The following is a 22,311-nucleotide window of genomic DNA, read 5'->3' as shown; positions in this document are numbered from 1 at the left end:
TTGATGGATGGAGGTCCTACCAGTTCTACCAAACTTTGGTTTTACATCAACGGTGATTTATGGACACGCATAGCTTCCAAATGTAACCGTAATTAATTGTCACTCCGTTGTGAAACTATGTATCTTTTGATATGATGTTTCGGCAGAATTAATTTTATTAACGATGAGATATGTATTTATGAAAGATTAGAATATATGAGGCATACTCGATAAGTTTGCCCATTTGTTTTTTCTTTTAATCAATAATGTAAAATTGGAGTTGATACAGGAGACAAATGTTTGTATTATACAGTGGAGATAATCTGGGTCGAACTAACTTGGTGGCTGTTCTAATTGCTCCAAATAAATTTATTATGAACAAATGAAAACTTTGAGCAAGAGAGAGAGAGAGAGAAGAAAATGCAAATCCAATAATAGAAGTTAAAGAAACTATTGGTTAAAACATAGATTTAAACTGAAAACAAATATTTTTTACATATGATTGTCATTATCAATTTCTTTTTCATTTCTCTCTCTATTGCAGTCATCAATTTATTTCTACATAAAAATCACCCTTGCCCTTAAACTTGCTCCCAAACATTAGCAGGTATCAGACTTCACTCAGTGCAACCATCCCTTTTCTTCATCTCCAACCCCTTTTTCTAAAGTGGAAGGCAACAGAGCAAGGACTGAATTGAAGTCAGATGGTACTTGGTTTCAGACATCTGAACCATATCTCCTATCTTTTACCCTCCAAGTTAGAGCTCTGCTCTGGCTTTGAAACTGGTCGACCCAAATTAAGCCAGGACTTGCTATCCTCTGGCTTGGCCGCTTCTGCTGCCACCGAAGAAGAAGCATTCACTTGGTATGGCGCTTTGGTGGTAATCCTGAAAAGATTAACAACTAATTATTAGTCTTCAATTATTCTCAAAATAATCATTAGTCTTCCATCATAAAAAATTTTCCACGTTATATGATCATTGTGCATGAAATACTTACCGATCCTTTCTCTTCTCAAGAAATCTATGGAGGGAATTCCTTCTTGCTATGGGCATATCTGTTGTTCAATAAGAAATATATCATTATTAGTCATAATAGTTCACAATAATGTCTAACCATGAGTAGATCTAACAAGATACCATAGAACTAAAATTGCAATAAACCTTAACTAAAATTAAATATAAATTCTTAAAAAAAAAACTTAACTTTAATTAGGAGAAAATTATTGTAAAAGAATTGTTACCTGAGGCATTGGCTTGTGTAGGCTTTGGTATGCTATTTTGAAGCATCAAAGGTTGGCTATCCGAGGTGGATGCAATATTAGATCTATGTTGATGAGAAAGATCAACTGTTGCTGCAGTAGTTGTAGAAGGGGTGATAAAACCCAAATTCTCAGGAACCAAGCTCTCCTTGCCTGCCATCTGCATCAAATCCTCAACTTTTTCTGCCGGAAAATTGTCGAAAACCAACACTTTTCCACTGTAGAAAATTGTCAATTGATTCTTCTCTGGCTCCCTACATTTTTTTTTTTTAAAAAGCATGAGAATTAAACTTAGGAGAGAGTAAAGTCTTGTGTTAATTCTTTTCTTTTTTTTGGAATTTGGAATCAGAAGTCACCATACTTGTTATTATGCGAAGCCACGCTAGATTCCTTCTTAGCCGGGGCAACAGGGGAGTCAAAGCCGGCGTGCTGGGGAAAAAGGTCCATAGATTTTGGAGGATTTTGGTCGGAGCCATTTTGGGAATGGTCTTCTGCCGACATAGCAACTCCCGGCATCAGGCTCATGGTGGTGGGCGCCAGAATTATTCCTGAAATAGAAAAGAAAATAATTGATTAAAAATTATAATTATTTAAAAGTTTACAAGATTCTAACTGAAATTAATGACAATAAATGAGTCGAGTATGGAAATTAAAATTCAAAACTTAAGAAATGAAAATCGAAAACAAAAAAAAAAAAAAAGAGGGTGGGGGGGAGAAGAAGAAGATCAGTTAAAGAAGAATATTACAGGAGTTGCATAATAAAACAGGAAAAAAAAAATACAGCATGAAATCAAAAAAAAAAAAGAAGCCTAGACTCCATTGCATTTTTAAAATATTTTAAATTTTTGGGTTGGCGAAAATAACGTTTTCAATAGGTAAGAAGATATTTTGACCGGGAAAGGCGAAAAAAAAAAGAAAATCTAAGGTTGAATCTAGAAAACCTACATCAAGAAAATACAATTATAGAATACTTAGCTTCCACCACATTTTCTACAATCATTTTTAAATTCATCCAAGGAGAAAATAAATAAATATTTGTAATAAAGAAAAATATTTTGAGAAAAATTTAAAACTCTGAGATCAAACCCACCCAATCTATCTCTTTGATTCCAAGAAAATAAAACAAGTAGTCCACAGAACTCCCTATGAAACCAAAAAAAAAAAAAAAGTATATAGAAGTCTCAACTCTAGCTCTTTCCATAGGAAAGAAGGTAAGCCAAAAAAAACAAAAAACAAAAAGAAAAGGCAACGGAGAAGAACCAGATCTGACCTTTAGCTTGTTCAAGAGGCCGAGGGGTGATGCTGAGGCTGATGCCTCCAAAGCTGCCATTCTCCTTCAAGTACTGGCTCAGCCGGCTACATGTGACCGAGAAGCTAGACTTCCCCCCTTGTTTCTCTTCTCTCTTCCCACTCTTATCTGCCATCCTTTCTCTCTCTTCTTCCCGTCACTTCGCCACCTTTCCTCTCTTTCTCTTCTCCTCTTTTTCTTCCTTTTCCTCTTCTATACCTCCCTTTTCCTCTCTAGCTTTCCTCCTCCCTCTTTTCCTTCCTTTCCTCTTCTATCCCTTCCTTTCTCTTCAATTCCTTTAGTTTCTTTTATGAGTCTCTTGTTGTTCTCTTTATAGTCCTTGTTCTCCCCCGAGAGAGAGAGAGAGAGTAAAGGATGAGTTCAAAAGCACGTGTGTTTTGAGTGGAGGAAAGAGAGAGGAAAAGAGAGAGCAAGGAAAAAAGGGTGGAGAAAGATTAAAAAAAATAATCCAAAAGAAACACGTGGTGTCTTTGGTGGACGAAGTCCACCGAGAAGACAGCACAAAGCAAGAATATAATATATACGGGCACTTAAATAATGAATAGTTCAGCTAAAGCTCGTGAGTTGGAGTTGGACGTCCGAAAAAGAACCAGACGACTCGATGGTTAGGTGTAATTTAAAGTTATTTTGGGTAGAGATGTAATTAATTTGAAGTTATTGCCATCTAGATTGATGCTGTCCTGCACCTACATGCAAAGGATTAGTTTTTACGTGTATCATGTGCTTTTTTTTTTTTTTTTTTGTACATGGTGGTGATCAGTGTCATTTGGTTGGACCAATGGCATGGCTTTGTCATCCTTAATTTGAATGCAATGTGGAATGTGAATTATAGCTTGACTTCATTATATCAGTAATTATGGTTATGGTGATCACCACCATCATTGTTTGAAAATGTTGAATATGAGTTGAAATGCTAGCTATGCATGCCTTTCTCATGAAAGATATTATACATACTTGTTCAAATGTGTCCGTGACGTGCAAGCAATTAAGCTAATAGATTAAGCTTGACCAATGAAAGAATATGACTGTCGACTAGTCCAACCATCTCAATCACATCTGCATTGTAGATATAATGTTCTCTAACTTATTTGAAAGTTATATAGTTTTTCTTGATTTTCTTTTTTGATAGAATGATCCTCCAAATTATTCTCTAAAACTGAATTGGTTTGGAGTTATTCATTTATTCTCAAATTATACATAAATTTTATGATTCTTTCATAAATTATTCATGAGTAAAAAGTCCCTTGGGCTGTGGAATCGATCCTTTTTGTCTTGATTTAGAGGAATAGGTGCATTGATTAGATTACGTGGTTCGAGCAACCTATAAATTTTTTTTTTTAATTTTTTATCATTTATATTAAAATAAAATAGATAGGACATATTAATTTAACAAATTTTATGTATTAAAATATCATATATTGTTGCTAGCAGTGATTTTCTGTTGCTATCATTCAATAGTTTTGCCTCTCTTATATTTTTTTTAAAATAATAAATTTAAAAAATCTTGAAAAATCTAATCTTTTTTTAATTTCATTGTTTTTTATAATTCTTTGTTATCCAAACTCTTTTCAAATTTTTGATCAATTTTATTTTTTTTTGAATTTTGAATCATTTCATCAAATCAAATTGTTCCTATATGCTAAAGTTATGACTATGCTTTGCACGATATATATGTATTAAGATAATCCATGACTGATAGAGATAATTTTTATGTGATTTAATTAAATACTTACGTCATGTTTCATTGTCTAGAATGAAAATCAGAAATGAGAAACTCTACCGAGAAAATCAATTCCCATCAAGATTAATTAGCTTGATCCGATTATGTTAGAAAATGAAAAGGCTCAATGGAATACAATATATCATAACAACAGATTCTCGTCATATATCTTGTAAATAATTGATAGAAATAATAAACTATATAAAAATATATATTTATTTTTACTCAGGCAAAAACCTTGAACCAGGGAGAATGATATCCAAGCCATCTAATTAAGCATGGTTTTACTCCTTGAAATCAACATTCTCATAATAAAATAAGTTATCAAACAGAAGAATATATTGGAATGGAATCTAACAACCATTCCCAACTCCCAATTCCAGTCCAATTATTATGGCTTTTTTTTTAAATATTCGTATTTTAGGGTGGGTAGCCTTGAGCATAAGGTCAAAATATGGGCCTCTTCCTGGGTGTCCTTATAAAATAATACAGATCATTGTATTTTAAAAATCCAAAGATGTTTTTAAATTATTTGGGAGAAGAAAACAAGGGGTGGGACTTGTTCCAATTTGGGTTCCATTGGACATGGGTCTTCGGTTGCGGTCTGGATTCGGCATCCACAAAGGTTCACGTGGGAAATGCTGGGGTCCATCTGATGGCGATGTTCCACCCCGGCCCTGTACCGCAATGCTCGGGTCCGCCGTCGTTGGGTCGTCATCAGACGGTCCGGATCGTATGATTTGAAACTTCTGACATGACAGCCGTCTGATCGATGGGCCATAATTGGCTGCCAAGTGGTGGACTTCAAATCGGGGGGCCGGCCGGTCGGGGGTGGTTGGCCCGGTTTGACCATTACTCTCTCCTACTGGGATCCTCTGCATGGCTCTCTCTAGAGAACATAGTTGCAATTTGGGTTGAGGCTTATTATGCTGCTGACACGTGCATACTTGATCTTCTGTTGGCCACTTTCAAATGTAGTCCAACCGTTTATAATTCCATGAAAATTGGACCTAACTTAGTCAACTAAGCTAACAATCTTGACAAATAGGGCCTATAATGGTGACAATTGAAGGTTTTATCGTATTCCAATTAGCAAGTTTTAATTAACATTTGCAAAGCCCGCATAAATTAGACATCTATTGCTGTAGCCTCAAGCCGAAGACCTACTCCTAAATTTAATATGGAAGGATCTAGTTTAGGTTTGAACTAGTCCTAACCTAATCAAACAGCTTAAATTAGCATATATGATTCAAATAAGAAATATTGCCATTTGTCTGAGATTAGCTCTCGTGACACACAATTTATAGGTGATGATTTTGTTAAGCAATGTGCTAACATTATTATCAATATGCTTTCTAGACCAAGCAGATAATTGCTAAGTTGCTCATCTACCATATATTTTTTTCCAAAAAAAAGAATAAAACAAAGAAGCAGGAGGCCATAAGTATGGTGCCTACATACCGTCATGCTTCAATAACTTTTTCTTTACCACCAAAGTAACAGAAAGTGGGGCTCTTCACTCACATAGTATTTGCCACAAAAGATCCATGTAATTGCCTTCAAGATATCTCATCCATTATTAATTTCATCACCATTGCATATTGACACCGATCATGCAACACATGGTACTTTCAGTAAAAGAAAAAGGATGTCACAACAAAGTATCCAGAATATAACTAGAGTAGTTGAACTAAAGTAGACATTTTAGAAATAGGTTCTCCAATGATTCCAAAGTCACCATTTCAGGATTACAATTTGATAACCTTACCTACAACATTTTTGTATGCTTGTTTGCAAACAAATGCCCATCATGATCATCATGATTCAGATAAGAAATATTAGTGGGAAACAATGGTTAAGTTGTTGGCAGTTTATAACACTTCTAAGTTGTTGGATATGTCCAACATTAGGCTGATGGACATGCTCCAACCAATAATTTCTCTCTCCATCTAATAATTAGGCCTTTAATAGCATTGCGGCATACAACTCGATCTATGACCATCAAAAACATATGGATTGTACTTGTATCCATTCCACGAAGGAAGGATACACCTTCTCCTTCCCGCCCAATGTCCGTTGGATTGTTCCTGATGAAAACCGAATTCAAAATGCTTTGAGATATGTGCAATGGAAGATCCAATGGCCGACGGGTACGAAGGAAGGGGTATCCTTCATTTACCCGAACGATAAACAAACAGAAATTATCTCTCTTTCTGCATTGGTGGGCCCATTTTCCTTTGGTCTACTTTGTCAGATGCCAGGAGGAGTGGGTGGTTTGGGCCCTACATGCGGGAGCGCATCAGAGAGCAATGGGCAACCATGTAGTGACAAATATTGTGACCAACGGCCATCACAACATTCCCCATTTGGGAAAAAAAGCACGTGCCTGAGTGTCCCACCAAGTAGAACTCGTCGATTGTAGAATTTGCTGGAATATGATAGATCTTCAAATATCCATCAAGGATCAATGATATTTCATCTAGTGTGGATTTGGAAGCTTCCAGTTCCAACACGTGCGGGAGTTTAAGTTAGATTTCTTTTATTTTTTGCTCATTCCTTTCATCCTTATAGAATGAAGTACATCAAAGTGGTAAGTTTAAGTGTGTGTATATATAGGGAGTGTATTAAGTGAGAGAAATGGCTTAATGTGAAAGATAAGAGGATATAATAATAATTTTTCGATCCACGTCAACAGTTCAGATGAGCATCGTACGTATTAAAAAAATTAAAAAAATAATAAATAAATAAATTTTAAAAATATTTGGACAGTCTGAACAACCGCTTTCTCATCTGAACCGTTGATATGGATTCAAGAATTATTATTATATCCTCTCATCTCTCATATTAAGCCACTCCTCTCACTTGATATGTTCTCTCTCTCTCTATATATATATATATATTCAATCAAATGGCATGCCTAGAGCTTGAAATTCTGGATTAGCTGGCTTTTGTAGCATGGATTGTATGTGTGGAGTCTAGCATGAGAAGCATGGACTTGTGTTGCTGGTGAAACTAATTGATGATTGTGCCACAAACTTAAGAGTACAAGACTCATCTTCATCAGGGTTGGATAACTAGAACTTAATTGATGGAGGGTTTCTTCTATCTATTGACCTCTCATATATGTATATATCTATTAATTTCTTGAAAAAGGAATTGATGATTCAAAACTAATGATGGAGATGTAAATTGTTGAACATGATTTATACAATTAAAAATACTTAAAAACTAAAATTTTATATATCTTATCATTTTAACCAAAATATCAAGTAGGCATCAAAATGGATGGTGTTAATAGTATAATATTTTATTTTACATGATTTAATCATCAAAATCACTTATATTTTTAATATATATAGATAATGATCCATATATGGATTTTCAATTTCTAAGTTCTATCATGTATTACCATATTAATGCAATTGAAATAATTCATAATTCATTTTTGCATTGACATGATGCATTGGTTAAAAATTGTCAAAATATATAAATTTTGATCATCAAATATTTTTTTGTAGTGTAGACAATATTCAACTATTTGAATCTTCAATTTGAATAGCCTATGATTGATTTTAAGATCATCAACCATTTTTTTTAAGAAGTAAAATGTAAAATATGTAGTCCAACTCTATGTAGATATAGAATAATTATGTATAATCTCTTCAACTCTTATCATTATAGACTGATCCAACGTACCATTAGCCTAGACAAATAGCTTCTTGACATTTCAGCTCCTAGACTTTATCTTGTATGAAAAGAGATATGCTCGATGAAAACTTGCTCCAGAGATAAAAATTGTGACAGCTGTATACAATAAAGCTAGAAAATCATCATGGTCTCTCTCAATACCTCCAAAGATTTTCTTGCTTTGGATTTTTATGAATGTCTTTGTGCTTGTTTTGCACGAGATCTCTGGTTTTATTGTCAAAAAAGATTAGTTACCAGCACTTTGAAGTAAAGGAGATGCTTCCAAATGGACAATGACATTTGACCAAAAGTGCTCATGGGAGCAATTATTTGATTCTATTTGAAGTTCATATGGGCTCTAGTTGCAAATTTGTGGTATTTCGTCGAATGTTATAGAGCATATATTTCCTCTCTACAAGATTAATATATAACAATTTGATGATGGTAATTTTTCTTGATAGAAATGGTAAAAATGTGAAGTAAAGAAAGAATTAGTTTGCTTCTATATTGTGAGTGAAAGGGATAGGCTTCTCTGCCTTTGCTTTGACTGCATGCAATACAATTGAATCAGACATGCAGCATGTGCTTTTGTGGACCCTACAACAAACTAGGCAAGCAATGCCATATCCTGACTTGGGAAAGACAACTAAAAAAAGAGGGAAGAACATAAAGATGCTGAGATTATCCCTGAACTTTAGTGATATAATCATCTTTTACAAAATGAAATTTTTGTTATTCTAATTTTCAGGATAAGGAGTGTCTATGGACCCATGTATCTGTCGCCTACTCTCTAACATGTTCTCTTTCTGCCCTGCCTTTTTAATTGATGGGTGTCTGAGCATAGATAACCCAATCCCATGTTAACCTCAAAAGTTGCCTAACATAGCGGCCAATTCACTTTCATGACAAATAGAAGGAATTTTCTGCATAGATGCTACTAATAAGTAGATGAATGGTTCAAAGCATGGTACTTTGGTGCCATTTTGCGAATGATTGAAAAGAAAAAGTTTTCCAATGTTACAAAAGGGGTCCTTATCATTTTGGGACCACTATTTAAGGACAGAAGGTGCACTAGTACAAACTTAGCGTAACCGGATTCTTGATCCTATTTTACAAAATATCCCTAGCCAAAATTAAGAAGTCCCTTTCACTAATTTGTAGATGAAGGCATGAAGTTATTTATAAAAACAATAATGTTGCGTAAAAGCTGATATATATTGTAGTAAGGAGGCTAAATATAGAGTGTGGCTGGACAAATTGGAATATGATGAGTTGCATATCTTATCTCAACAGGTAATTCTATAAGCACATCAGACCAATTGAAAATCCATCCAAATAACGGGATGCATCATCCAGTATGAAGGTTGTACTGCTCCGCATACATAAATTATAATTGATATGAAGTCGTACCATGGTATGTACCGTGCTAGCATGGGACATGGAAACCATGTGCAATACTATTCCAAATCTTAATCAAATTGAATAAAACCTTGCACCAGGGTAAATCAATAGCAAGTTTGAAAGATTATCTGCATCTTAGAAGCATTTTTCCCTTCCGATATTTTCTTATTGGAGCTTCCATCATTTCTTTTATCAAGCATAATGATGCAAATCAAACTTTAATAAGTTCTAATATGAAGATGCTACATGTATAATACCGTCAATATTATTTGTTTAATAGCTTAATCTGTACATAGTAGATCTCTTCTTTATTTTTTTTCAATTTTGGTGAGGGTAGTAAATCTTGTTTTTTTCACTTATTTTATTTTAGTGGGGAAATACTCATCTAGTAAAATTACCTTGGTAATGTTGTGTCAAATACCTGGAACTTCACACATGTAACTTGCCCAGTTCCTCCATTTGGAAGACGGGTGCAAAAGCTAGGCAGCAGTCCAGTATGCTAAATAGTAATTTATTTCCATTGACACAGTCCACACATTCCACCATTGCAGCTGAAGATTCTCATCCAACTCGAAATTTCACAGGCAGTATATGTAGCTCAGAGGAAAAATGTTCAGAGTTCGAACAACTGCAGCCACATAAGGAAGAAAACAAGCTCATTTTGATCCAGTCTGATGGACTATCGCTTGTTTGGCTAGGATTTGGAAGGGATGAGGTAGCTGAGGAAGGGTTCAACATTGGGAGCGAGAACCTTGAGCTCAGCAAGAGTGGCTAACTCATTGTCCTCAAACTGGAATGAAGGGGCACAGGTGACACCAACCAGAGAATAATGCTGCTCAGGGTCCCTGTCTGGAGCTTTGACAAGAGCACTGCCATCTGATGCAAAGGATTCAACATCCAAGGTTGGGAACGCACCAAACCAGACATTTGGTAGTACCGTGTACTGCAGGTGCTGGCCGGCTTCTAGGTCCGGTCCAACGACTGTCAGCTTGATCTGTCCATCATCAAGTAGCTCAAACACCTGGTTGAGGTTGAGATCAGAAGAATGACACAAAGCAAAGAAAAAAGGTTGGTATTACATGAAAATAATGCAGTCTATGTTTAAGTAACACAGTTTATATTAGCTGCTAGAATTAATTTTCTAACCGTCAGAGGCTCTCCCATATAATAGTGCCAGGTTTCAGAACAAGGGATGCGATGAAGGGAGCAATGCCTCCTGATGGCAGCAAGAAGTAGATGGCTGAGCTCACAGGACGATCCACCTTGTCTACAAAAGCTTCAGTTAGAGGATGTAATGCTTCAAAGAGAGTACTAATAACCAAATAACAAGTAACACTGTCCCCAACAGTCTGGTTTCAACTTCATGAATCCTCCTTCACCACTTGTTCCTATTAACAATTAATTCGTTTTCACTGCCAGCTGAATCAGAACTTATTTCAATATAATTATTTCTGAGAGTGTGGGTCAGCCAGAGTTTTTCACACTCCAATATCTTGGTAATCTTGTTAGGTGACTGACACCAAGTTGAATCAGGAAATTTGTTTACAGAAGTTCTTTCTTTCTGCTTCCCTCTTTTTTTTGTTTGAAATATGGAGACATCAGATATACCGGTTTCGATAAATCACTCTATCAGCCAACATAATAAGGAAATTAAATACCATTTTATGCTTTCATTTTAATATCTGGTGATTAATATAACCATTAATCTCAGCCATTACATTAGTAGCATATTAGCAGTGCTTATCTGTGTCAATGGAATGATGACCAACATAGCATAAACCTCAAGAAAGTAATATTTACAAAAGGAGCAAACAAAAATAAAGTCTCCAAAGAGATATGGCTACTCAAATAGGGTCTGCGTTCACTTCACTCATGAAGTTAATTTGAGATAAGAACAGTGAATTATCCAACTATTATGAGAAAATTTGGCTAAGTATTATGCTGCTAATATCTAAACTCAAAAAGTTGTTGCTTATAGATGGCTGAGGTGATTTCATATTTTGGATTGTGTTCTAATATCAATAACTAGAATATGTGGATTTCAAATCAACGAGGAAATACTAATGCACTCTTCCTAACCCTAACCTTTATTTCCAATTCTCCAACCCCTACTTGAATCAGGGGTTTCCATCACATCAAAAGAGAGAATCACTCACACCAATCAAAGAATAAGCTTAGATTACCAAGAAAGAAGTGATGAATCAAAGAAATTTCATCCATTCTGACAAATTGATTATACTTAACAACAATCAAAATATAATAAAATGCTGGAACGACTAATGAATACCCACTCGAGTACTCAACAATACTCAATGCCAAGATCAAAACTTTACCGGATCCACCGTCTAAAATAAAAATAAACAGCAATAAAAAATGTATCCATTAGAAATGATGAGAGTGAGAGGATCCAAATAAAAATCAAAAGAGCAATCAGTATATGGCTAAAAAAAACAAGCTTTTATGGGATTTTTCAAGCTTATAGCCGATAATATCCAAGTGAAATATGCTTACAGTGGGGTGGGAGCTGAGATTTGGGGAGAGTGATGGAGAAGTCCCGTAAAGTCTCCAAGTAGAAGCCTCCATCAGGGTGGGGCTTCAGATCCAATAGAGCAGCGATCTCTGAAGCCTTCATCTTCCTCGAACCCATGCCTTCTCCACACACACAAGAGGGGGGAGAGAGAAGAGAAGAAGAATTAGAGGGAGGTGGAGAGTCACGTGCCTTGGCGGCGAGTCAGTCCACGCTCGTGACCAAGGTCTCATTGATGCCATTATCAGATTATAACAGCCATTTTCTTAAACATTATAACGGTTATAATGGTCCAAAATTACTTGAATTAAGATTATTTTAATTTACAACGAGGTTTTCAATTGTTCTCATGAAAACTGTAACTTTTGTATTTGTCAATTGATCAATAGGATAGACTGATTGGATGATACTATGAGCAACAGCCGGTGTAGAACTGTCCTAAATGCTATATCAAATATTATAAACAATTATGAAGCCAAAATAAGTACCATTTTTTTTTCAAAAACTATTATTGCAGGCTTTTTTTATGTATAATTACATGACAGCTTAGAAAGGTCAAAAGATGCACTAAAATTTCATTTTTAAATTTTGGACATTAAGTTCACGGCATACTATAAAACTATCATACTGTCTAATTCCTATTGTTTAACATATACTGCTAGATCGGGCATTATATATCCTATGTTCACAGCCGAATAGAGCAGCACCAAAACTGCTATACCATTGAAATACTTGTCAAGTTGTCATTTGAAACCATGATACAACCAGGTACTCTTTCATCGGTTGGAGGAAATACAGATACATGGAATACAAGAATCTCCCCCGCTCTTCCAAATTTCAACTTCAAATCCAGTAAGTTCTCAGCTGTGAATTTCATCTACAAAATTAGGTATTCAAGAATTTTGAGGGCAGACAACAACCTGCTGCAAGATGATGAAATGACCATGCATATTACTTGATATTTCAAAAAATATAAATAATTGATAGCAACTCTCGAATGAAATCAGAATCAAAAGGATTGATATAGAAATCAAAATAGATTGAAATGAGAATCAAAATAGCTATATGCTTTGAAATATTTGCTTCATCGCCAGAATTAGAATGAGAATAGAAATTTGAATCTTTAGAAAAGAATCATGATTAAATTTTAAAAGGACTAAACTATTCCCATACCACTCCAGAATCAGAATTGAAATGGAATAGGACTCCTCTCTTTCAAACAGCCCAATTCCTTCCAACCAAATACCCGCTGTATGTACAAGCCCCCTAAAAAAAAGGGAAAACAAAAACAAAGGGGAGAAGTAAAACTTGGTCATAGATGCTTGACAGAATTATCACCGCTGAGGAATAATAACCCAGCAGTCCTCCATCTAAACAAATTTTTCAAATGTCATAGTCAATGTCGGTGCTGTTATGTGACACTGATCGCTTCACCAGCTGCCCCTGTTCATCATAAAGGTCGAGGTTCTCACATGGTGCAGGGAAGATGGACCCAATCACACGTCCCTGAACATATGAGCACTGGAAGATGTGCTTCTTCTTGTAGGTTATACCCACTGCCATGTCACGGAAGCTAACACCTTTCACGGGGATGTCCCCACTGCCAAGGATCCGAACTGGGACACGGACTCCCTGGCCATGAATCCCACTGAAGGTTATGTTCTCGATAAGGGGAACAACCTTCGGATCGAAATCTTCATCAGGGTGCTCATTGTATTCAGTCTTAAGCATGATGCCAACACGAACATTATCAAGGGTCACATTGTGGTAGGATATGTTGCAGATGTAGCCCCCTCTCCCAGGGGCGGTCTTTATTCTGATGCCACGCCTTGACTCCCAGACATTAAGGTTTTCCACCGTAACATTCGAAACTCCTCCAGACATCTCACTGCCTACTGATACTCCAGCACTGGGCAATAAAAATACTTTAATTTAGAGTGGGAAGCGGCTGAAAGTCTAATGAAATTGATTCATAAGTTCAGCAGAACAATAGCTTTAATTTCTTAAAACAGTAGTTAGAAATGCAACAGTGCAACTCCAAATTAGGTCTTGATAACCAAACTGAATTGCATTAACTTCTGTTTCTCACATAATAACAATGGTTAAGGTCTTCTACCGTGCTTGCATTATGTATGTTGGAAGATGCTGGAAAAACTGCTGAAAAAAACAGATTTGCTACCAAATTGTACAAGGAGGTATTTTAATTCAAGGGGCTATAATGCTATCCTACAACCCACATGACATGCAGTGCATCTACCTGCGGTAGCACGCAGTTCTAAAGAAAACTGCATTGAGAAGGTAAAACATGGCAATTTCTTCATTTTCTTTATCAAAAAAGGAGAGAGGGGGAGAATTTTGTTTTTGCCGAGCCAGGATGGATGTGAAATGTCGATCCCTGATTTATGCCTAAAATAAGTGGCCATGTGGTTATACTGCTAATCACCAGAGGAACATGAAGAAGAGTCTTCAAGATTGAAGATGCTAGAAACAATACAAGGAAAAATGTGAAAATAGTCAATTGTACAAGAAATGAATGATGGAATACAGATAAATGGTAATTGTGTGTATGAAAGAATATGCACATTACCCTGTGTTTTTTGCAAAAAAAAAATAGTCAATAATTCATGAGATGACAACCAGTTGAATAACTTTGTGAATTATACCTTGATTCCTAAATGGTTGATGAAATTCACAAACTTCATTGAAAAATTTCAAAGCCATGGACAATCTGGACTTCATGTGCCGGAGTTGTGGACTTGGTGAGGCTCAGGAAACTTGCTTCCTTGACATTTTAAAGACCATGTCTTTGATCTTATGTCCAAGCACAGCAAGTTTTGGGATATTCAAACAGTAATCATCAGCACTTTTAACAGCTGATATTGACTCGAAGTTTTTCATTGCTTGTTTGGGTTTTGGGACTCCAGTTCCATCTTCAAAATTCTAGTCCCCACTTTCAACTAAAAGATACCAGGTTACAGGTGCAAAATTATCAAGAAGCCTAGATAAATCATGCCATCCAATTTGCAACGAAACAGGTCATGAATACATAAAAAGCTTAATGTGCAAAAAGATGTAAGATAATACCAAGAAAAAGAGGCTCACCTCATCACAGAGCGAACAGTGAGATTGCGGATTAAAATGTTAGTGGATGGACGCCCATATGCAATTCCATACTGATCCCAACCACTCTTTATAGCTATTCCATCATCACCTGTGCATATGTAACAGTTCTCTATCACCACATCTTCACATGAATCTGCGTAGACCATGAGCAGCAATAAGGATTTGATAGACTGAACAGATAGAGAAAGAAAAAGATATCAAAGAATTCCTAAAATGTGCAAGCTAAATTTATTCCTCGAGTAGTAGATGTACAAGTTATCAATGCAATGGGTTTCTCCAAACATAAATCAGAGAAGCTTACAAAGCAAGCATCATAGAAAAGGAAAAAAGAGGAGGATGGGGTGGCATTGAATAATGTTTGGTTGACAAGAAGACAGTATTCGGGCATGGGCTCATTTTCTGTCAACTTGCCAACCCATTTTAAGAACCTTCAAGAAAAACTAAGTATATAGTATAACCTATATGTGCAAGCATATGCCTGACTTCCAAAGCTGCCAGGAAACCAAATATATCCATCAATCTCTGCAAACAGCTGTTTGCATCATATAGAGAAAATAAAGGTGTTAAAGCCTTACAATGCACTCTTACCGGGATCTATGCCATCTGTGTTTGGAGCTCCAGTAACAGGAGCCAAGATGGTAACATTTGTGACGGTTATATTCTTGCAATCGAAGGGATGGAGTGTCCAGAAGGGAGAATCACGCAGAGTTATGTTGGAAATAACTATGTCTTTGGACCACATGATCTGCACAAGAGGCCCTCTAGTGTTGTTGAGAAGTCTTTTGCGAAATTTTGTCCACCATGCTTGACCTTGTCCATTTATGGTACCATTGTGCCCTGTGGGACAAGTGGAAGAAAACATATAAGCAAGCAAACCACAACCATCTTGCTTGTTAATAATTCAAAATTTTCAATTTCAAAGAACAAAATACATCCAAAAATAGCTGGCAAGCAACATAAACACTAAAATAGCAGGGCATTTAGTAACTCTCAGACTCTTATAAGGTCATGCAAGATCATAATTTACTCAAAGGATGGTTTCGATAGCATTATCAAACTACCATTGTACCTTTTTCTTTTGTTAAAAAGGAAATTATTCATAGCTTAAAGTCCTTGAAAGAAGTTTATTTATTCTCTAATTTAACAACTTTACTCTTTCCTGATAGAAACGAAAGTTTTGACAATGTTAAACCTCTCCAAATCTATATTCATTGTTGCTAAAAGTAGATTACATGTGAACTGGAAAGCAAGCATTTATCAATATGATATTATGCGTCCTGAACCAAATGAATGGAAGAAGGTTGAACTCTTGCAATAATGAAAATCAGACAACTGTCATTTGTTAGCTTCCGATCTTAGTTAGGGCATCCTCTTACCACCCCCCCCCCCCCTCTTCTCGAAATATTAGAATACGAGGTAACTATTAAGCGCTGGTGTTGGAATTTTTCTGAGGAAATAAGGCAAGAAATACAAATTCAATTTCACTAATTATGAATGGTTGCTTAGCAAAAATAATGGATTTGGGTAAAGGGAACTTTTTATTTGCTTCTGAACACTGAATAATTAAGTCAGATTTAGTGAACAGAAGAATATAAGCTTTTAGCTGCATTTTTTCTGTGATAAGTCTATACTGGTAAATATTCATATTAGAAGCTTGATTCAAAATAAATTTCCTTAAATTAATTAGCAATTAATACTTTGAGAGACTTTGGCTTGACATTTAAATTTTAGAGACAAATATCATTAACTGTTGCTATATATGGCTATAGTCATTCGTGAATTTCTATGTTTCGGTGACATAGTGTTCTTTCCTGAATAGTTGGGACAAAGCTTAACAATTATAGTTATGGTAGGTTATGCTACAGTCTTTCATTATGATCAAGTATTTCCACGTGAAGGCTTTGAGTCCTAGCCAAAGTCTTCATTCTAATCAGAATAAGGTAAAGAGGCATTTCCTGTTTTTGGCTAGTTGGTTTTAACATTCTCCAAGCACTAAAGAGGTAAACTAAGATACATTTAAGCTGATGCTGATGATTTCATCGATAAGTTACAGCTTACTAAGATAAATCAAAAAACTTTAAGGAGACAAGGTGCAGCTACAAGGCAACTTCAACAAGTACTTCTTCCAAGAAGTGACGTTAAGAGAGCTGATGAAATCATGCTTGCAGGTTTTACATGTGAACTCTATTTTCCCTTTTTCTTTTCCTCCCCTTGATTTATATAAGTTGTTTATCAAAATTATCGTACTTTAATCACCACCACACAACCTTGACATAGTACATATACACCAATCATTATGTTTAGCCTGCAATTCATATAGTTTTCCCAACAGAATTTTGTTTTACTAATTTTATATGCTAGGAAGGAAACCTTGAAGATATAAAATGCAGCAAATGCACTAACCTGTTATAACCAAATCCTTCAGATTCTGGCCATGGATCAGACTTCCATATCGAGGTCCCTTATGTTCCCTCCCAAATCCATATGATGGCAATGGAGGCATTAATGGCCAATATCTCTCATCCTGTTGCGGCGTAGAAGGATTGCAAAGTTAAATAAAATACTTCTCCCATATCCACAAGATGCAGCATAGGGGAACTTTTATAATAAATGGTAATTAATGGCCTTCTAAACTTGTATGATGAAAAATGGAAGCCTTAAATAAGTGAGGCATATTTCTCACTAAATGACTATAACCTGGTATTAAGCAGAACAGAAAAATATGGACTAAGGTCCACTGAGGAAAAGTTAAAATAGATGTTCTCCAAAAATGAACAAGAATCCTATAAGTACTTTGATTTTATTTATAATAAATGCTTCAACTGCAGGTTAAGTACTATTTTGTAATAGCCACTCTCAGAGTCTCAAGCATCCATAGTTCCAAGAAATATTATCGAAGATCAAATAATTAGATTCTAAGAAGTTATATTTTCTGTCATGTGACTACAGTTTCCCTCATAGTTACAACACAAGGAAGTTCATATTTTGAATACAAGGACGAACAAGAGAACTCACAATCAGAGATTAGAGACCTAGTTATCATAATATAGAGACCAAGAGGTTCAAAACCTCCCAAACAACTTTATGAATTAAGGAAAATTCTTCCTTTTGAGTTTGTTTCATTATTGATTATGTCACATTGTCTTCTCGTGCAGTTCAGCAAATATAGCATCTTTATATTATTTCAAAAGGTAGGGAAGGTAAGATGGATAAGCTCATGAACTTGAGACTCCAGTCTCAACAGACATAACAATGATTATTTGATGTTTATCAGATCAAATCCTCAATTATTGCTATCTACTCAGTGGGAATTATTATCACATCGAATGGAATGAAAAAGGAGAAGAATCACATGTGGTGTTATCAACTACACAAGCAAAATATATGACTACAACCTCCATATGTTACAAGATTGATAACAGTTATGCCTTTACAGAAAAAGCATGAAGTTGGGTCTCCTATCATTGTCAAAATAGGGACTGCAACTTTGCAACAACACAAAACCACTCACCTTTTAAGGAAATCAATACCCTGTCATGCACTACCAACTTAACTTCATAAAGACAATAGTTACTTTAAAATGAAGTCATCCACTCCTAATGTCAAAATTAACTGTTAATTAGCAAATTTCTACAGCAAAGGCCTCGACTTAGATACATTACACTACATGGTAGCATCAACTTGAAGGTAAAATGTTACAATTCTAAGTTAATGGACAGATATGTCATTCTTATAGAACTTCTATTTTATCATACAGAAACGCCAAGTTGACTTAAGAGATATAAACGTCTTTTAAGTTCCAAACCTTCCCTATATCGTTTCTTTACCTGATAGTCTCATCAGCTTAGGCTAGCAAGACTACAAATTTCCAGTAATAAAATAAAAACAGGTGATAACGAACTAAAACAACTAATCTCACCTCAATTCCACGAATCTCGGCACCTTCTGCAAGAAAGAGAGTCATATGGCTGGTGAGGTTGAACGGCGCTGTCAGCCAGACTCCAGGCGGTATATTGAGCTGCCCGCCGCCCCTCCTCCCGCGCCTCGCGATCGCCGCCACCGCCCGCTCAAACGCCCTAGTATTCAGTGTCACTCCATCCCCAACTCCACCAAAATCCGTGATATTGTACGACACCGGCCGGAGCCTTGGCGCCGCCATCACCGGCAGCACCCGCCGGAAGAACCGGAGCCCGTCGACGGAGCTGCTCTGCCATAGGAACACTGTCCCGAAACCCACGACCCAGAGCACCAAAAAGAGAGTACTGGGGGTCGAGAAAAACGCCTGCAGCGACCGCCGGAGGTTGTGGAAGGAGAACCTCCCGATCTCCACCATTATCACAATCAAACCCCACCAATCCAAACAATGACACAAATTAATAACACATAAAAAAGAAAAAACCACCGGATATTCGGAAATTCTCCACCAAAAGAGGTGAAATTTAGGTCGACGTAAAGATCTCGGACAGGAGAAGTGGATCCAGACAGAAGGAGAGGAGAGGGATCGGGAATTGGAGGTGCATTATTAAGGTTTGAGGAGCTAGGGTTTTGGCCATGGGCAAACCGGATTTAAAAAGAGCGGGATGTGGAGTGAGCTGGAAGAAAAGAGGGAGATCGAGGGTTGGTGGCTTTTATCGGTAGTTAGACGGAGGACGGGGAAGCGACAGATTTACGTGACGAAAAAACCCTCATCAAGGCGATGTAATTCCCAAATGAGGACTCCTCTAATCCCTCCAATGCTGAACGTATGATAACCGTCGGATTGTGATCCAACAGTTGATGGTTGGGGGGAATACTGGGAAGTTGTGCCGTCGGTGACAGGATTAAGTTTTTTTTTTTTTTTTTTGGTTACAGGATTAAGTTATTAGTAATGATGCAAGGTTTGGTGTGAATAATAAATGGAATTTAGATCTTTTATTTCTCATGATTGGGAGCTCGTTTATTTGTAAACTTTAGGATCCGACAGTTGGACTGACATTGGCTGAGTTGTCTTCAGATTTGTTCAAAACTTTATGAGATAAGCTTAGAAGTCTAATTATTTGATGGATCATTATTAGAAGTGTAATTTATCTAAAACTCTACTTAGAATTATGTATTATGAACTAGTAGGCTTCTGATTGGCTTGTTTAGTGGCAATTTTGGGCCATTTGATATTGGATTATTAAAAAAAAAAAAAAAAAGGCAAATACCACTAGATATGACTTCTGTTTTCACAACATCTATGCAATTTGACCTGACATGACTTTATTCTCACAATATCTATCTATATTTGATATAGATTTATGATAATATGATATGTCAACTCATATAGTTATATCCTATTTGAATGAAGATAATTTAGCTGCTTCAAGAACAGTTATAAATCTAAATTTAGAGAAAAATTTTACTCACTAATTCAGATTTTTTTTTGGGTACAGAAAAGGGTTGAAAGGGGCGTTCCGGCATAGCTACCTTTCTCTTTGTGATCATAAAGTTTCAGATCCTGTTGGAGAATGTTCGATTTCCTCCCACCATATGGACAAATCTAACTGATGAGTACATCTTCTAGACCCCACATTCAGACCGCTAAGAATAACTTGCTTCTATTCATTATTATCTTAGTATTTAATCGAAGCCACGGCATCCACTATGACTCGAATCCTGATCACTTAGTTGGAAAGCAAAGACCTGTTCCATCGGACTACCACTGCGGTGGTACTCACTAATCTAGATTAAAGTTTGAATTCTAGCTGGATCCAAATTCTCCGCGATACAAATTTAGATTAAAGTTTGAACTTAATTACCAGTATTTTAATATTATCAATAATGTTTTGTAGTTAAGCTTTTAATTAGTTACATGCACCGAAGATGAATTGGGTTGAAATGTCTTGCTTATAAGATTCTTCGGTTGTTATAAAGCAAAGTACTCCGGTGGGTTAGGTAAGTTGACGCTTTCATTAGGAGAGTGGAAAGGACTAATGGATTCTGGTGAAATGTCAATGTTAGGATGGAGGGGATGGGGTCCCCTAAACGGAATGTGGGGACTACAGCAGTGAAGGATATTAAGGAACTTGTTTAACTTGCAAAAGTAAGGTGGTTAGGCACAGGATATTTTAAGGAATGCCAAATTTGATGGTTTCTGGAATTTTGTGGAGTGGAATTAGTCTTCAAAAATACTGATACCATGGATCCAAAATAGTTATATATAGGGGAAATACCATTAGTTTTTCTTCCCATAATTATTTTTAGGCATTTTGCAGAACATAGTCACTTCAGAAAATACCTCGTAATGTCACACCAATTTGATGGTTTTTTCCATTTCGCTCTGCTTATTTTCCCAAGTTTCTCTGATATTAATGGCTAACCAAATTAACAAAGTTAGGATTTGTGACCAAATTAAGGAGGGAAGCTGGTTTATCATACCTCAATGAGTACTTTGTTTATCATCCATTAGGTAGTTGCGTATTCAATAATTAAGAGCAAGTGTTGGTGCATTTATTGTTATCTATTTGTCTAATTTCGAACACATGGCCTCCTGCATAAAAGCAATTATCTTTAAATCTTAACAAGAGTTGCAAGCAACAGCTCTATATATTAAGTAATAGGAACTGAAGGCGATTGAAATGATATGGTTTCACACAAAGTGGTAACAAATATATAAAGTGGTCAAATGAAATATATAGGATTTGATTCAATGAGCTAAGATTTAGAGTACATCAAGTATAGTTGTACAATGAGCTAATCGAGCATGCACCCCCAACTATAGACAGTGCATGGTGCTTTATCCTCAAATGGAGATTGGCACAAATAAAATATGAATCCTACTAAAGGTCTGTATAACAGAACGTGAATAGAGTTGGACATGAGTAGAATTCGACTTGTGTGGTGGATAAAGAAGATGACTATTTTAGTTTTCTTTCTATTTATTGAAGAGTATCTCCTAATTTAGCATAAGCATGGAAGATAGAATTAATAGAGAATCAAAATTTCAATGCCAATGTTGCATCACATTTATGCGGGTACAACATGATGTGTCTTTGGGAGTCTATTGAACGTGGTCATTTTCACAAAAAAAATTCTCCTTTTATATTTGTATAGTATGAGTAAATATATTTTGAGCATACAAGACATTATTTTACCACATATATGCAATAGATGTGATTTGAGGTACTCCAGATTGAATCACTGAGACTCAAATACTGAATTGAGACGATTTGATCTGGGTTTCGGACTTCCTTCTTCTCACTAAACTTGCTGTTCTGATTTGTCATCCAAGTGGTTGTTTCCATCTAATCTAACCAAATTATATTCCTTTAATCTAATCAATT

At 36.0% G+C, this 22,311-nt stretch overlaps 3 protein-coding genes across 3 annotated transcripts; all 3 read right to left on the bottom strand.

Moving 5' to 3' along the window:
- Positions 1-420: 420 nt before the first annotated feature.
- LOC105053062 (protein TIFY 10a) lies at positions 421-2,825 on the bottom strand. Its single transcript, XM_010934082.4, has 5 exons — positions 2,511-2,825; positions 1,602-1,788; positions 1,223-1,494; positions 979-1,036; positions 421-866 (listed from the first exon to the last, which is right to left on the bottom strand). The coding sequence occupies exons 1-5, from the start codon at positions 2,662-2,664 to the stop codon at positions 719-721; spliced, it is 819 nt and encodes a 272-aa protein (XP_010932384.1). The 5' UTR covers positions 2,665-2,825; the 3' UTR covers positions 421-718.
- Positions 2,826-9,854: 7,029 nt separating this feature from the next.
- Positions 9,855-12,099, bottom strand: LOC105053063 (uncharacterized). The gene is given in 4 exon segments (XM_010934083.4): positions 9,855-10,378; positions 10,504-10,562; positions 10,565-10,624; positions 11,869-12,099. Coding segments are annotated over 4 exon segments (582 nt in total). The 5' UTR covers positions 12,005-12,099; the 3' UTR covers positions 9,855-10,051.
- A 776-nt stretch (positions 12,100-12,875) lies between these two features.
- On the bottom strand, positions 12,876-19,592 carry LOC105053064 (probable polygalacturonase). The gene is made up of 5 exons (XM_010934084.4): positions 18,927-19,592; positions 17,411-17,531; positions 15,596-15,844; positions 14,987-15,140; positions 12,876-13,793 (listed from the first exon to the last, which is right to left on the bottom strand). Exons 1-5 carry the CDS (start codon positions 19,338-19,340, stop codon positions 13,268-13,270), a joined length of 1,464 nt encoding a protein of 487 aa, XP_010932386.2. The 5' UTR covers positions 19,341-19,592; the 3' UTR covers positions 12,876-13,267.
- Between the last annotated feature and the right edge of the window lie 2,719 nt (positions 19,593-22,311).

The sequence above is a fragment of the Elaeis guineensis genome, chromosome 10, assembly GCF_000442705.2.
Source record: "Elaeis guineensis isolate ETL-2024a chromosome 10, EG11, whole genome shotgun sequence".
Lineage (NCBI taxonomy): Eukaryota > Viridiplantae > Streptophyta > Magnoliopsida > Arecales > Arecaceae > Elaeis > Elaeis guineensis.
This window is presented reverse-complemented; position numbering and strand designations above follow the sequence as displayed.